General features: G+C 52.2%; 1 protein-coding gene across 9 annotated transcripts in view; it reads right to left on the reverse strand.

Moving 5' to 3' along the window:
- Positions 1-7943: 7943 nt before the first annotated feature.
- The window catches only part of SERTAD2 (SERTA domain containing 2), an 83103-nt gene continuing 77690 nt past the window's right edge, over positions 7944-13356 (reverse strand). For all 9 annotated transcript variants that reach the window (XM_054195239.1, XM_054195235.1, XM_054195233.1 and 6 more), the window contains one exon: positions 7944-10989. In XM_054195239.1, the coding sequence (XP_054051214.1) occupies positions 10038-10985 (948 nt within the window). In that variant the 5' untranslated portion in view covers positions 10986-10989 and the 3' untranslated portion in view covers positions 7944-10037. The remainder of the gene's footprint in view (positions 10990-13356) is intronic.

A 13356-nucleotide genomic window follows, 5' to 3' on the forward strand; every position in this document is an offset into this window, starting at 1 on the left:
TTTGGGGAGTAATCTGTGCCACTGGAGGGATGGAGGGGGCGTTTTGAGCTCTGCTGAGAGCTGCTCTCTGTATTTTTAAGGCTCTTGCCAAGTGGTGGCAGGGAGTTGTCATCCAAACAGGGGTACCATCGCTTCTGCCAGAGCTGTCACCTGCATCTGAGACGTCAAAGAGCAAACTGCATGCTCGGCTGTTCCCCGGCTCCCCTGCCCGATTGCTTCCCGGAACTCTTTTCCTCTGCAAGGTGGGAGCAACCTGGCTGCCGGAGCAGCAAAATCCAGTTTTCCCTCCCCGGCTAAGGCGTCTGTGAGTCAGTGTGCTCGTGAGCCTCGTCAGCGGGAGGAACTGGTCTGAGGAACCGTGACCATGATGCTGTTGGAGCACGGCCAGCTCGGGGCCGTGCTGATGGTGCACCCCAGGCTTCGCTTTTGACAGCGTCGGAGGGCAGGAGACAGAGCAGCTGCTGCTTGTGGAGGCCACTAGGATCCACAGGTAACCGCCGAAGGCTTTTGAGGTGCTGTCCTGACCTCCAAGCCCCTCCTTGGATGAAAACTCTGTGGCTGGCATCAAGTCTTGCTGCTAAAGCTGGATTATCTTTGGGCTGCGCTGGCCAGCCCCCTCTGTGGTTTTTGGGTATCGCTGCTGATGCCATTTGTACATGTTTCCTCCCTGGTGGGGGGGGAATGATCTGGGTCCAGACCCTGCTTCTCGCTTCCATGCAGGGAAAGCCGAGGGCTGGCAGCTCAGCTCACCGGCCCTTCCTTAAACCTTGGTGTAGCCTAAAGCTGTGTCCTTGCAGCTGGATTCACAGAGCTGCCTGTAGCCTGGGAGAAGTAAAATGCTCTGATACGCTCGCACCAGGTGGTCTCCTGCTTTAAAAATGGAGTTAGAGGACAGGTGTTCCCCAAATTGGGAAAAGGTGCTCCTCAGTCCCATTCAGAGCAGCAGAAGCATCTCCTTCGCGTTTGCTGGAGGCAAAAGCTGCTGCAGAACCTGTGCTTATTCCTGCAGGCGGGGCATCGGCTGGTGCCACCATTACGGGCAAGACCTCCCCGTGGCTGGCAGCCCCCTGGCAGCCACCGCAGGCCTGACTCGCTCCCCGCCCGACGGAGGGCTGCGCTTAAAAATGGCTCTCTTAAAATCGATAGCCCCTCGTGTTCGTGTTCTGAGCCAGCTGCCTGGCCTCGCTGGAAAATGCTGCTGCGTCTGCTAAAACAGGCGGGACTCGAAGCCCCCTCCTTGTCCACGTCCCTCAGGCCCCTGGGTTTGTGGCCCTATGGCTGGAATTCCCCTCCTGGCTTTTCCCAGGGGCGTCTCCTGCTTACCTCCCTCCCCTCCCCCAGCTCCTTAATTTAAGGTCACATGAGGCAGATCTGCTTCCCCAAGCCTTCCCAGCAGCCAGGGGCAGGGGACGAGATGCACAACACTTACTTAGAGTGACAATGCTGAAAGGAGCGGGAATGGTTTTAAACGGGAAGAGGGGAGATTTAGATAAGATATTAGGAGGAAATTCTTTCCTGTGAGGGTGGTGAGACACTGGCCCAGGTTGCCCAGAGAAGCTGTGGCTGCCCCATCCCTGGAGGTGTTCAAGGCCAGGCTGGATGGGGCTTTGAGCAGCCTGGTCTGGTGGGAGGTGTCCCTGCCCAGGGCAGGGGGCTGGAACTGGGTGATCTTTAAGGTCCCTTCCAACCCAAACCATTCCGTCATTCTATGATTTAGGAGCAAACCTTTGATTGAAGTAGGGTGCCACCGTGACTCCAACAATATTAACCCCTGGCAGGCCTGAGGCAGGAGAAAGGTGGTGGTAGGTGACAACATTAGAGCAGAGGGAAGGGGGTTTCGTCCCTCTGTGCCCCCCACCCCAGTGCAGACCCCCCCAGCAGGCAGCGGGAGCTGGTTGGCCACATCAGCTCTGCCGAGGGATTGCAAGCGACGCGATAAACTCCGGTTGGAGCAGCCTGAAAATCCCTTCCCCACACAAGCTGCGAGGCAGCATGCAGGGAGAATGAGAGTGAAGTTACAGTATTGTCTTCTAGAAAACTACCAGAGTTTTGTGGCTTTTTTTTCTTTTATCCCCCCTCTTTAATAAATGCAGAGCTTGGCACAAGCACAAAATTGATGTCATCGCCGCTCAAACCAAGAAAGGAGATGTAAAGGCAGCAAGTAGTGAAGGCTGTAGGCCAAACTGCGCAAGGGGAGGAACAGGGGGAGGAAGCCTGGTGAATAGCGGGAAAAGGAGAGGAAATGGGAGAGGAAATAGCCCAGGGAGAGCAGCGTGAGGTGGGTACGGCAGGGCCAGAAGAATGAAAGGAAATCCTTGCAGAAATGGGCGATTTAAAACCTGTTTCTTCTGTGCCCATGATGTGCCCTCCCTGGCAGGTGCTCTAGATCTGGAGATGCCTGTGGAGGAATCAGCTGGCTTTTGGGGACGCATCGATTGGAAAAGGGAGAAGGAAGGAGGACTAGAAAGAAACCTCCCTGCCTGTGACTCCGGAGCACCTGGTTGTACTTGGAGCCATCGGTCCATGAGGATGAGTTTTGGAGGTTGACAGGTGTGTCCAGCCCACTGCCATGGTCCGTAGGGATGCTGGCTCCTGAAGGTCTCACGGTTCCTTCTCCCTCCCCGACCATCTTGTTATTTGGAGGAGAAGGAGGGGTGTGGGAGGAAAAAAGCCCACAATCTTTCTGGCCTGCTGCCAGTTGCTAAGGCAAGTTTCTTCCAAAGGGAGAGGAGCCATGGAGCCATGGAAGGAGGGAGCTGCCTGGAGAGGAGGCAGATGATGCATGCAGGGACCGAGTGGAGAGAGGAGCCTGCCACCACCAGCGATGGAGGCAGGTGGGACCGTGGGCTCAGCAGTGACAGAGCCCAGAGGAAAGGGACGAACTGGAAAGGGGCAGGGTGGGGGGCCAGCGAGAAAGAGCTTTGCTGTGGAGCCGGCATCCCTACGGAGCTGCCTCAGCTGATGGGTTGGCTGTGGTTCAGGGTGGCTCTATGAAGCATTGCCTGTGGCTGGAGGATTCCTCCCCCCACCGATGGCTTTTCCCCTCTGTGGTTTCCCTGGTGAGTACGAGACGCGTGTGGTCCAGGGAAGCCAGCTTTGCGGCATGGGCCTGGAGCGGGGCTCGCTCCTCTTGCCACCACAGGGAGGAACGTGCGTCCCTCCAGGCCTGGGTCGGGTGGGCAGGTTAGAGGCAGGGAGCGTTATCCCTCCTGGTGAGGGCACCAGGAGTGCGGTGGGACAAGGGTGCCCCTTGCTGTCCCCTCCTTGCCTCGGCGCTGTGTTTGAGTCTGCTTCTGTCTGCGTGGCGTGTGCTTGAGCAAGGTTTGTGAAAGCTGGTGACTGCCTGGTCACAACACCCCCAGCTTCCAATTAACGGTTTTAAACTGCAAGAGGGGAGATTTAGATGAGATACCAGGAAGAAAGTGTTTACTGTGAGGGCGGTGAGACACTGGCCCAGGTTGCCCAGAGAAGCTGTGGCTGCCCCATCCCTGGAGGTGTTCAAGGCCAGGCTGGATGGGGCTTTGAGCAGCCTGGTCTGGTGGGAGGTGTCCCTGCCCAGGGCAGGGGGTTGGAACTAGGTGTTCTCTAAGGTCCTTTCCAACCCGAACCATTCTGTGATTCTAATTATTTGGGCCCAGAGAGGAGCTTAGTGGTTGGTGTCAGCCGTGGCGTTGCCATGTTAGCTTGTAGCGATACCAGGCAGCAGCAGAGTTGAATCCAGACCTGGGCCAGGTCCAGGCCGTTGCTGCTGGTGGTCTCAAGGTCTCAACACCTGCGAGGAGCTGCTGCCAGCACTGCGGTGGCCTGGAAACCCCACTCCTGGGTAACAAGGGAAGTGCCGTTCTCCGCCAGTGTGGTGTCAGTGTGAGATACCTCACACCTGAACCTTGTCCGCTGCAGGCCAGTCCCTGTGCTGAACCCTAAGCCCGCTTTCTCCTGCCGGCTCACGGCAGGGGCTGGTGGGGTTGAAATGCCAGGCAGCTGCCGGGGACTCCTCCGGCCAGGGGCAGGCACCAGCGGGAGGTGCAGCTCCCCGGCTCCCCCCATGGGTACCCCCTTTTAAAAGCCCAGAGTGATGGCTTTGCCCTCGCCAACCCTGAGAGCTGGAAGGTCTGGAGTGGGTGACAAGCCACTCACATAACGAAGGGGTAATTGGGCGCTGCATTTTGAGCTGGGGGCATCTCTTACTAATGAGTCCCAGGTGAGAAAAAGAGCTCTTAAAAGGTAGGTGGCCACAAAAAATGGGAGCAGCTTTGGGAAGGTAACAGTGGCATCTCCACGTGTCCTCCATCAGGTCGCTGCACGGAGAACTACTGTAAGTGTCTGTGGGGGGCGAGCGGCGTTGTGCCCTGGAAGGGAGCGGGGACGCTGGGGAGAGCGTTCGCACTGTCCTCCCGGCTGCGTTTCACCCCTTCGAGCCCGGCGGCGCTTGCCAGGCAGACAGAAATTCTTCATTCCCCTGGGCTGGCTTGGATTCTTCCATTTCTCCTTTCTTTGCGTTCCCCCGCGTCCCCGCAGCCATTTGTCCCTGCGTGGCAGCCGGTGTGCAGGGCCCTGTGCCCCGCGCTGCCGCACTGGTAACACGAGCCAGCTCGCCACAGCTGAGGCACATGGTGGGACGGGGAAAACGGCTGCTTTTCCCTCTGGTTTTTTGGATCACCATCAATCCAAAATGGGAGCAGTCGTGGTTCTGTGGGTGCGCTGGCGGGGGGAGGGCGGGAGGGGGTGACTCATTCTCTGTGTGCCAGGGCCAGCCCAAGGGACAATCCTGGGCCACGCTCGCTGCTTTAGCGCCGCAAAGGACTCGAGCCAAAGAACAGGGGGAAGATGTCCCTCCTGGCTGGCCCTGAAAGCAAACACCAGTCACCTGGGGGCGGGGGGAGAGGGCGCTGATAAATGAGGAGGTGGATTAAGGTATCAGAGGTTTCCTGCCGGGATTTAATGCCCCGAGGGATGCTGCGTTACGTGTATTAAAACTGGCCGGATCCTGCGGTGGGCTGGGCTGGCAGCGCCTCGGTGAGCTGCACGCAGCGCGGCAGAGACGCACATCCTTTGGGCACTCGTAGCCCCAGCATGGCCACAGAAGGACACAGCCACCGAGGGGACACTGGGGACAGGAGCCCCCGCGCCCTGCGCCAGGTGACGCTTCTCTTGTTCTGTAAGGTGGAGCGGGGCGAGACCTGGCTGTCCCTCCCTTGTCCCCTGCCACCTCCCGTGGGCGAGACCCTCTCCTGCTGCCGACCCGGGCTGGGGGGGGAGGGCTGGGGGGTCTGTCCCCCCGCCTTACCATTTCACGGAGGGAAAGAACGGAGCCAGAATTTATTTTAATTGTTTATTGTATAATATAAAACTACAAAAGTAAGACTGCTCATTTCCATGTACATTTGTCCAATTGGTTTTTGATTACAGCCCATACCTACATGTGAATACAGTAATCTGGTTTCAGATGTATATGTCTGTAATATTGCATAGAAAAGGCACAGCTCTAAGGTCTGTGGGAGGGGAAGGGGAAATACAGCCTTTTTTTCTTTTTTTTTTTTTTCCTTTTTTTTTTTCCTTTTTTTTTTTTTTTGTTGACAATAACAGGCCCTGTTCAAACAACCATGCACTGAACATGTCACACTATTTACACCTTTTTCCAGAATCTTGGCCTTTACAGGCACTAGTATGGATTACGCTCAGAACTAGAGAGGAGTCGAGGGTGGGAGTTTTAGCTGCAATTTGGGGGTTGTTAAAGAGGTTCCAGAACTTGCATTAGGCTTATTTTCAGGAAAAGAAAAAGTGCTTAAAAAAGAACTAATTTCTTTCAAAATGTTCAGTGTCAAGAATTAATAGAAGCACTGAAAGCAACTTGCACAAAAGCGGGGTACTGAAACCTGACTGGGGAGGAGGGGGGCAAAAACCCACCCAAAACCAAAAGAAACCCTGTAAAAGACGTTCACAATATGCCGGAGTGAATCAAACTGTTTGTCAGACAGGACCCATTACGAATTTACTCAATTTAATGGTGATAAAAGTGTAAACTTTGGATTCAAAACATTGGTTTTTAAACAACCCACGGGCAACGACCACACTGCATTGAGGAAAAACCAAATTACCTTTCGCAAGGTCCCAATTTATTCTTACAGTTAATTGCTGCAGACGGTGGCTTTGCTGTCAGGCTGGAAGGTGCCAGGTTGACGTGTCAGTGGATGACGCTGCTCGATGACGTTCTCCTGAAGAGGGAAGGTCCCCATCCCTTGCATACAGAGCTGCGCCGTCCCCTCGGGCCCTGGAGGGGACCTGCGGTGGCTAAGGACGGGCTGGTGGGACGGGGGTAGTTCAACCTTGAGCAAGGAAACCCTCTGCCGCAAATGCCGAGTGGGGTGGTGGCTTCTTGTCCAGCCTTATCTCCTGGTGGTGCCAGCTCTGTCACAGCTCCTGGGGCTGGAGGGCACATCCTGCCACCTTATTCAGCCCTCCAGCCTCACGGACTTCAGCTGGGCTTCCCGTGCGTGTTAAATAATTTAAAAAAAAAAATAAAAAAAAAATCTTTTTTCAAATGTTTTTGCCAGCCCAGCCGGATGGAGGTGATTGCATTGGCTCCTGGCTCCCGTTGCAGATTCCAGCAGCGTGCCGGAGGAGGCCTGTCTTGAGAGGCTGGCAGGGTAGGAGCCTGACTTAGGACTAATTTTTGCACATCAAACTGTCCCTCATCCATACCTTTTTTTTGCATATTTCAAACAACCAGACCCATATTAGAAAAAGAGGCGGGAGGGGAGAGGGGAAGTCGTGTGAACCATGCATATCCTGACTGCAACTCAATTCATCTTCTCTGAATCTGGCTCCCATACCCTTTTTTTTTTTTTTCATACAGATTTACATTCCTACAAGAGAATACATTCCTACCATACATTCTGTACATGTTACAATCCAGATGTTGTTAGCTTCACAATAAAATAAATATATTTACAGAAGGAAAAAAAAAAGAATAAATAATTTATGAAAAACAACAAAAAAAATCACTTCAAATCCAAAGCTCTTTTATTCTGCTCCCATCTTGTCACTTCATTGCACATTAATGTCGCTTCTCCATCCCTGGTGTAGGTCTCACGAGATGTTCTAGCCGTGGCTGCTGTTGGGACCATGGCAAAGGCCACCGCGCCAGAGACAGCACGTGCCCGTGCAGGGAGGAAGCCACAGCGGGAGCCCTGCCCTCCTACAGACCGGCACCAGCCTGGCTACCTTTTCCCTAGCCCCGTAAGTCAGGTACGGTTCGTGTCCTCTGGGACTGCCGTAAGGATGCGCGCGTCAGCACCAAGGATACACAGACATTGTCCTCCCAGTGGGAAAGTGGATTTAGAGCTCGTCTCCTCTGCTGCCGATACAGAAACGCCGACTAACCCCACTTAGCACAGCTCTCCAAAAATGGCACGGATAGGAACTTCTGCCTGGCATACGGGACTTGTTTAAATGCATAATAACTTCCCCCCCCCAAAAAAAAGGGGCAGCTCCAGCATACTGTAAATCAGTTTTTAACCATGGTAAAGCAAGTGCTCACCGCGTTACCCTGTGAAACTGCCTACAGCGTCCTGCAGACACAACCCTCGCATGGCTAACGTTTTTCCCAGTTACTCCAGTTACAAGAGGTGCAGAATCCGGCGGGGCTGTTGGTTTCCCTGCAGGGGCCGAGGTCTGCAGCTGAGTGACGGAGCCGTGTCCCCCCCTCCTTCCCCACTCCCGATGGTCCCTAAAGCTACACTTGGTCAATGGTTTTCTGTTTGAAGCAATAACTAACGTTTTCTCCTTTTTTCTTTTTCTTTTTTTAAGCCCGCATAAGGAAACAGCTGGGAATCCCTCAGCAGCCCCTTGCTTCACTGAGCTGAGCTTGGAAAACTAGAAGAAAGCAAAACCCACCCCCTCAGCCGGTCGTGTGTCGTTCCCCCACCCCCACCCCCCCCCTCACCTCCACCCATGAATTAGGAGCCAGAAGCACGTTTCGGAATCGTACGTGACGCATTTCATTTCGATTAGGAATTCCTTCATTGCAAAACGTATTCGCGTTTATACTGTGTCTGTGTGCATATCTATATCACGTCTATCTAGCTATACACTAATAAATAGATATGGCCTGGTTTAAAGTGCCAATTTATAAAAAGCCGCCTCCTTAAAAGGCAGACAAGACCCAATTTCATCCATGACAAGAAGGGAGCAGAATGGACTGAATATTGCCAAATGACGTAAAATATAATTTAAAATTTCTTAAATAAATATAAAAGTTATTCCTAAAGAAGCCATAGGCATGTCAACAATATAGGTTGTAACCGGCGCTCAACAGCTAAAGTACCATTGAAAAAAACCTAAAATGCCGTAGCAACTTCAGCAATAGGCATGAAACATTGCAAACGTATTTTTTTGTTGTTGTTTTAAATTAAATGTACACCACGATGAACTAAAAAAAAAAATAAAAATGCTATTGGTGCAGTAATGAGAAGACTTCTCGGGTGTTACGGGGAACGGGACCATGCATAGAAAGCTGTGTCTGTATATTCGTTGTAAAATGGGTCTATAAAGTGTAAAGCAGGTAACGCAGTTGATACAAGAAACCAACCCGACAGGAGATGCCAAGTGCTGGGACACGACTGGCTCCAGTTTCAACAGCAATGGATGTGAACACAAGTCCATCCAGTGCAGGTTGGAGATGAGCTTCGCTGCAGTAATACTGAAGTTGCCTTTTTCAGCACTTAGCACAGTGAGGCGGGGCGAGGGGAAGGAGAAATGCTCCAAGAAAGGGCGAGTGGATGCCGCGGACGCCGGTCTGCTGGCCGTCGGTCTGCAGGAAGATCGCTGCGAGAGGTTGGCTCTCGGTGGGCAACAGGCACGTTCCCCCCCGCCCCCCGCCAAAACCGTTCCCAGGAGCTTCAGGTGAGGAAATGCCGATGGGCTGCCGTCAGGCGCGATCGACGCCCCGGCCAGGGGACGCGGGCGAGCTCGGGGACACCGGTGCCAGGACGGGGAGGCTGCGGCCGTGGTGGCGCTCCGGACCTCTCGGGGTGAAGTTCCACAACTGTTTCCTGCCAACTGCTTCACATACGTGTTGGAAAAAGGACATGGCTCTGAGTTTCAGGAATCACAGTAGTGCGCAGTGGGTACAGCAGGGAGCAAACACTTGTGAAACTCCTACAAAAGCAGCTCCCAGCCCTTTCTTAAAGCACTTTTTTGTTTGTTTGTTTGTTTGTTTGTTTGCATTCAGGGAAACCGACTGCAGGCTTATTTGATCCAATTTTCTCTTTGCACCATACACATATAAAACATTACAACTCTGTATAAAAGTACAAGTGGTTCTTGTACATCTGAATTATGCAGGAACTATGTGAGCAAATCCTATCAAAATAGCTATTTTTTTTGTGTGTATAAACAGCATTTGTTTTTAGAAAAAACAATATCATAAACTGCAGAATCTGTACAAAAATATAAAATAAATTTGGGCAGCAGTTTCTAAACAGCCATGTAAATGCAACACTTAAAGAGGAGCAGGTTAATGCCTCCAAAAGGCTGAATCGCTAAGTCAACCTATACAGGGCTAAAATGGTATTGAGATTATCTAAATAATAAAATTTTTTTACCTCTTGCAATAAAACTTATAGAAAAAATAGACAAATATGCACATGCAATTTACAGCTTTCCCCAACATAATCCTTGTGCTTAGCTTTTACAATTTTTTTTCTTCTTTTTTTTTTCTCCTTTTCTTTTTTTTGTAATAACATAACATTGTCTACAATACATATTCTTTCCTATCCCAGGATATTCGGTCTTCCGTGAGGAACCACTTTTAAAAAAAACACATTAGAAGTGGTCATACATGGATGAAGGCACTCCAACTCTGCTCGAAGCAAAAACTAGTGTGATCCTTTTCTTTTCAAAAAAGGCAAGCAAGGACGCATGCACAGTGCTGTGAATCGGGGGGGTGGGAGGGACTATGGAAATACTACCAAGTGTATATACTGGTACTTAAAATAATTAAAAAAAAAAAAAAAAGTTGCTATATTTCTATATTTTTAAGACCCAACAAGCACCTCCATGATGTGATCCAGTTCTGTGAGGTCCATTTTGAAAGGCTGATTTGGAGTTACTGGTTGACTGCTGTAGGGAGCCAGAGTTTTTAGGAGCTCATCCGCTGAGACGGGAGCCATTTTTGAGGCAGCCCCCGTGGCAGACGTGCAGGGGTCAAAATCATACATGGACGTATCAATGTCAGCGAAGAGAATATCATCCAGGGTCAAGTCTGTGAGGAAACCTGTGGAAGTCGTTATCTCAAAGTTGCTGGGCAGCGAGTCCATGAGTTTCGATTCGGCCGTTCTGCCCTCCGGGAGGCCCTCGGGCTTTTGAACGTTGGACTCGCTGGGGTGGTCTTTAGAGTCATGGGCTGCTGTTTCGGCTGCTGCTACTGCCTCTGCGGAGGTAGGTGCTGGACAAAGCTCCTCGATTTCGTCCAAGGCTGAGGAGAAGCTGTCCTTTACTGGTTGGAGAGCAGGAGGTGGTGGTTTTGTCGGACCGTCATGCTGGACGGTCGGGGAAGTGCAAAAAGTGTCGTCCTCGAGCAAAGAGGCTGGGGTGAGGCAGGACTCCAGGGGCGTAGTGCTTACCAAGTCGGTGGGGAGAAGGGGCTGGGAGGCGAGATGGCTGAACGCCGGCTGAGCCTCGCGGAAGTTGTCGCCGAGCGGGTCGGTGGGCTGCGAAGCGGTCACGAACACGGGCCTCAAGCTGCCTTCTTGTTTGAGTTCTTCCTGGATTCGCCTCAGCATGTTGTTAATTAAAACTGTCTTTTGCAAGCTCGGCTCGGTTAATGGCCTGTGGTTGTAAAGTTTCATAAGGGAAATGTTGAAGATAGTCTGACGCTGTAAGGTGTAAGACACCTTAGAGGGACCGTCAGTAGGAGACACCACTTTGCCTTCCAACCCATCTTCATGCTCGTCAAACTTCCGCTTTCCTCCTTTCCCCAACATATATCTGAAAGGAAAGAGAAGAGACCGATGAAGCCACCAAAGTCTGTTCTTCCCGCCTGGATCACTACCCCAGCCCACCTCCTCCCTTCCACCGGCGGAGGGGATGGATTGGCCGCTCTGTCCCCTCCTCGCGTACCCCTAACAGTCATGAGTGGAAATCTGTCCACATAAAGAACTCGCTCCTGGCCCACAGCAGCGTGATGGGGAAGCAGAAGCCGCCTTAACACAGGGCTCTGGTCCATCGTGTTTAAGCACAGCTACACTGGTAAATTCCAAGCGGGAATTCAAACAGCATCTATAAAACTCCAGCCCTTGCACGCTTGGCAGCAAATTTCACTCTCGCATAGGTTAAGCGTATGGTCCCCAAATATCTGTACACGGGTGCACAAGCTACAGGCACAATATTAACCATTCCTTTAAATTTCCGGAGTGATGCAGTACTATGCCTGGGAATACAAACATAACCCAGGTTCTTACAGTGAATTTCCCTTTTTAGTCAAAAGCGTGGTCATGGGGGGAAGCAATTGCACCCTCAGAGAAACCTTCCAGGTGAAGTCGGGAGACACAACCCTTGGCACAGCAGGACATATCCACACCTGGGTTTATTTAACTGAGCACCTAAGGACTAAACTGCAGGAAAAGCAGTTATTGCACTCCGATAAAGAAGATCCATCGGGTCTTCTAGTTTAATCTCCAAGACCATTCTCTGCAGCAGCCAGGGCATTCCATCCCGACCGTGCTGGGTCCCAGTTCGACCCAGCCTCGGAAAGCTTCACAGGAGTTTGGTGTCTCCTGAAGTGCTCCAGTTCCTCCAGGAACTGGGTCCCCAGGAGCACCCTTAGTCCCACACTCTGCGTCCATCCAGGTGGGAGGCCTGTGTGCCCCTGCCCTGTGTGTGTCCCCATCTGTGCACGCAGCAGTGGCAGCTCTCAACCCCCCTGCTTTTCTGGCTATGGGAAGCATTTTCAGACAGCGGTGGTGGAAATCCTTTCCTCAGCTTCTGCCTGGCTAAGGCGTCCTCCGGTAAGACTTCCAGGAGTTTACTAGCCACAGACAGAACAGACATCCCTCCAGATGCACCATTCGCCTTCGCTTCTCCCCCAGCAAAGCGTGCTCCTCACTCAGGACTACATCCATGTCAGGTTTCATCTGAGAACAAAAGAATGCCGTAGGGCTTTCTAAAGAACAAAAGTCAGCGTAAACGCGTGTGCTTTTCTCCTGGTCAGATGGCAGATTTTGAAGAAGGAAACAAAGGGAATTTTACCAAACTTGCCCCGCGTCATAAATCATTTCTGAGCTAAGAGTAAGTAGGGCAGTTCGCTCCCCAGTGCTGTTTCTTCCAGGATCTTTCAGAGCGCCTGGAAATGCTCGTCTACGCAGCACAGTCCCAGCCTCATTTTGTCACCATTATTTTCGTGACATGAAGATCCCCCCGCAAACGCAGAGGAATGCAGGAACTGCTGTGCTGTGACATTATGCATCTGAACAGTGGGGGCGTTAGGGTCAGCAACCACCACCCATCTCCGGTGAGTAACCGGGGTCTGGTTTATTGAAATATCCGTGATTACTTGGGTGAAACAGCAGGGTGCCTGTGACAGGCACTTCCTTCAGTGCTTGTGAGATGGCAGGTTCCCTCAGACTCTCTCCCCCACTACCCGCATGGACCCGGTTTACCAGACGAGCTGTTTTATCACATCTAAATCACAACTAGGAGGAGCAGAGGCCATTCCTACACTTCGCTTGCCTGTCCCATGGGCTGCATCGAATGAGACGAGGAAAAGTCCTGCGGAGGCAGGGGTTGGATCGCAGGTGTTGCAGAGCAGCACCCCGCACTCGGCCGGCTGCCACGTCTCAGGGCAAACGCTTGCCCTTCCTCTCTCATTTTCCCAGGCAGAGCCGTGAGGTGCTGGAGAGCCAGCCCAGTCGCTCTTTCAATAGGATCACAGACAGACCCCTGTTCATCCCTGCATCCCTCCCTCCATTTAACAAAATGCAAATCACAGAATCACAGAATGGTTAGAGTTGGAAGGGACCTTAAAGATCACCTAGTTCCAACCCCCTGCCATGGGCTGGGACACCTCCCACCACACCAGGTTGCTCAAAGCCCCATCCAGCCTGGCCTTGAACACCTCCAGGGATGGGGCAGCTACAGCTTCTCTGGGCAACCTGGGCCAGTGTCTCACCACCCTCACAGGAAACAATTGCTTCCTGATATCTAATCTAAATCTCCCCTCTTTCAGTTTGAAACCATTTCCCCTCGTCCTATCGCTCCACTCCCTGATCCAGAGTCCCTCCCCATCTTCCTGTAGCCCCTTTAGGTACTGGTGGGGGCTCTAAGGTCTCCCCAGAGCCTTCTCTTTTCCAGTCTGGA

The sequence above is a fragment of the Rissa tridactyla genome, chromosome 3 (genome assembly GCF_028500815.1).
Source record: "Rissa tridactyla isolate bRisTri1 chromosome 3, bRisTri1.patW.cur.20221130, whole genome shotgun sequence".
Classification (NCBI taxonomy): domain Eukaryota; kingdom Metazoa; phylum Chordata; class Aves; order Charadriiformes; family Laridae; genus Rissa; species Rissa tridactyla.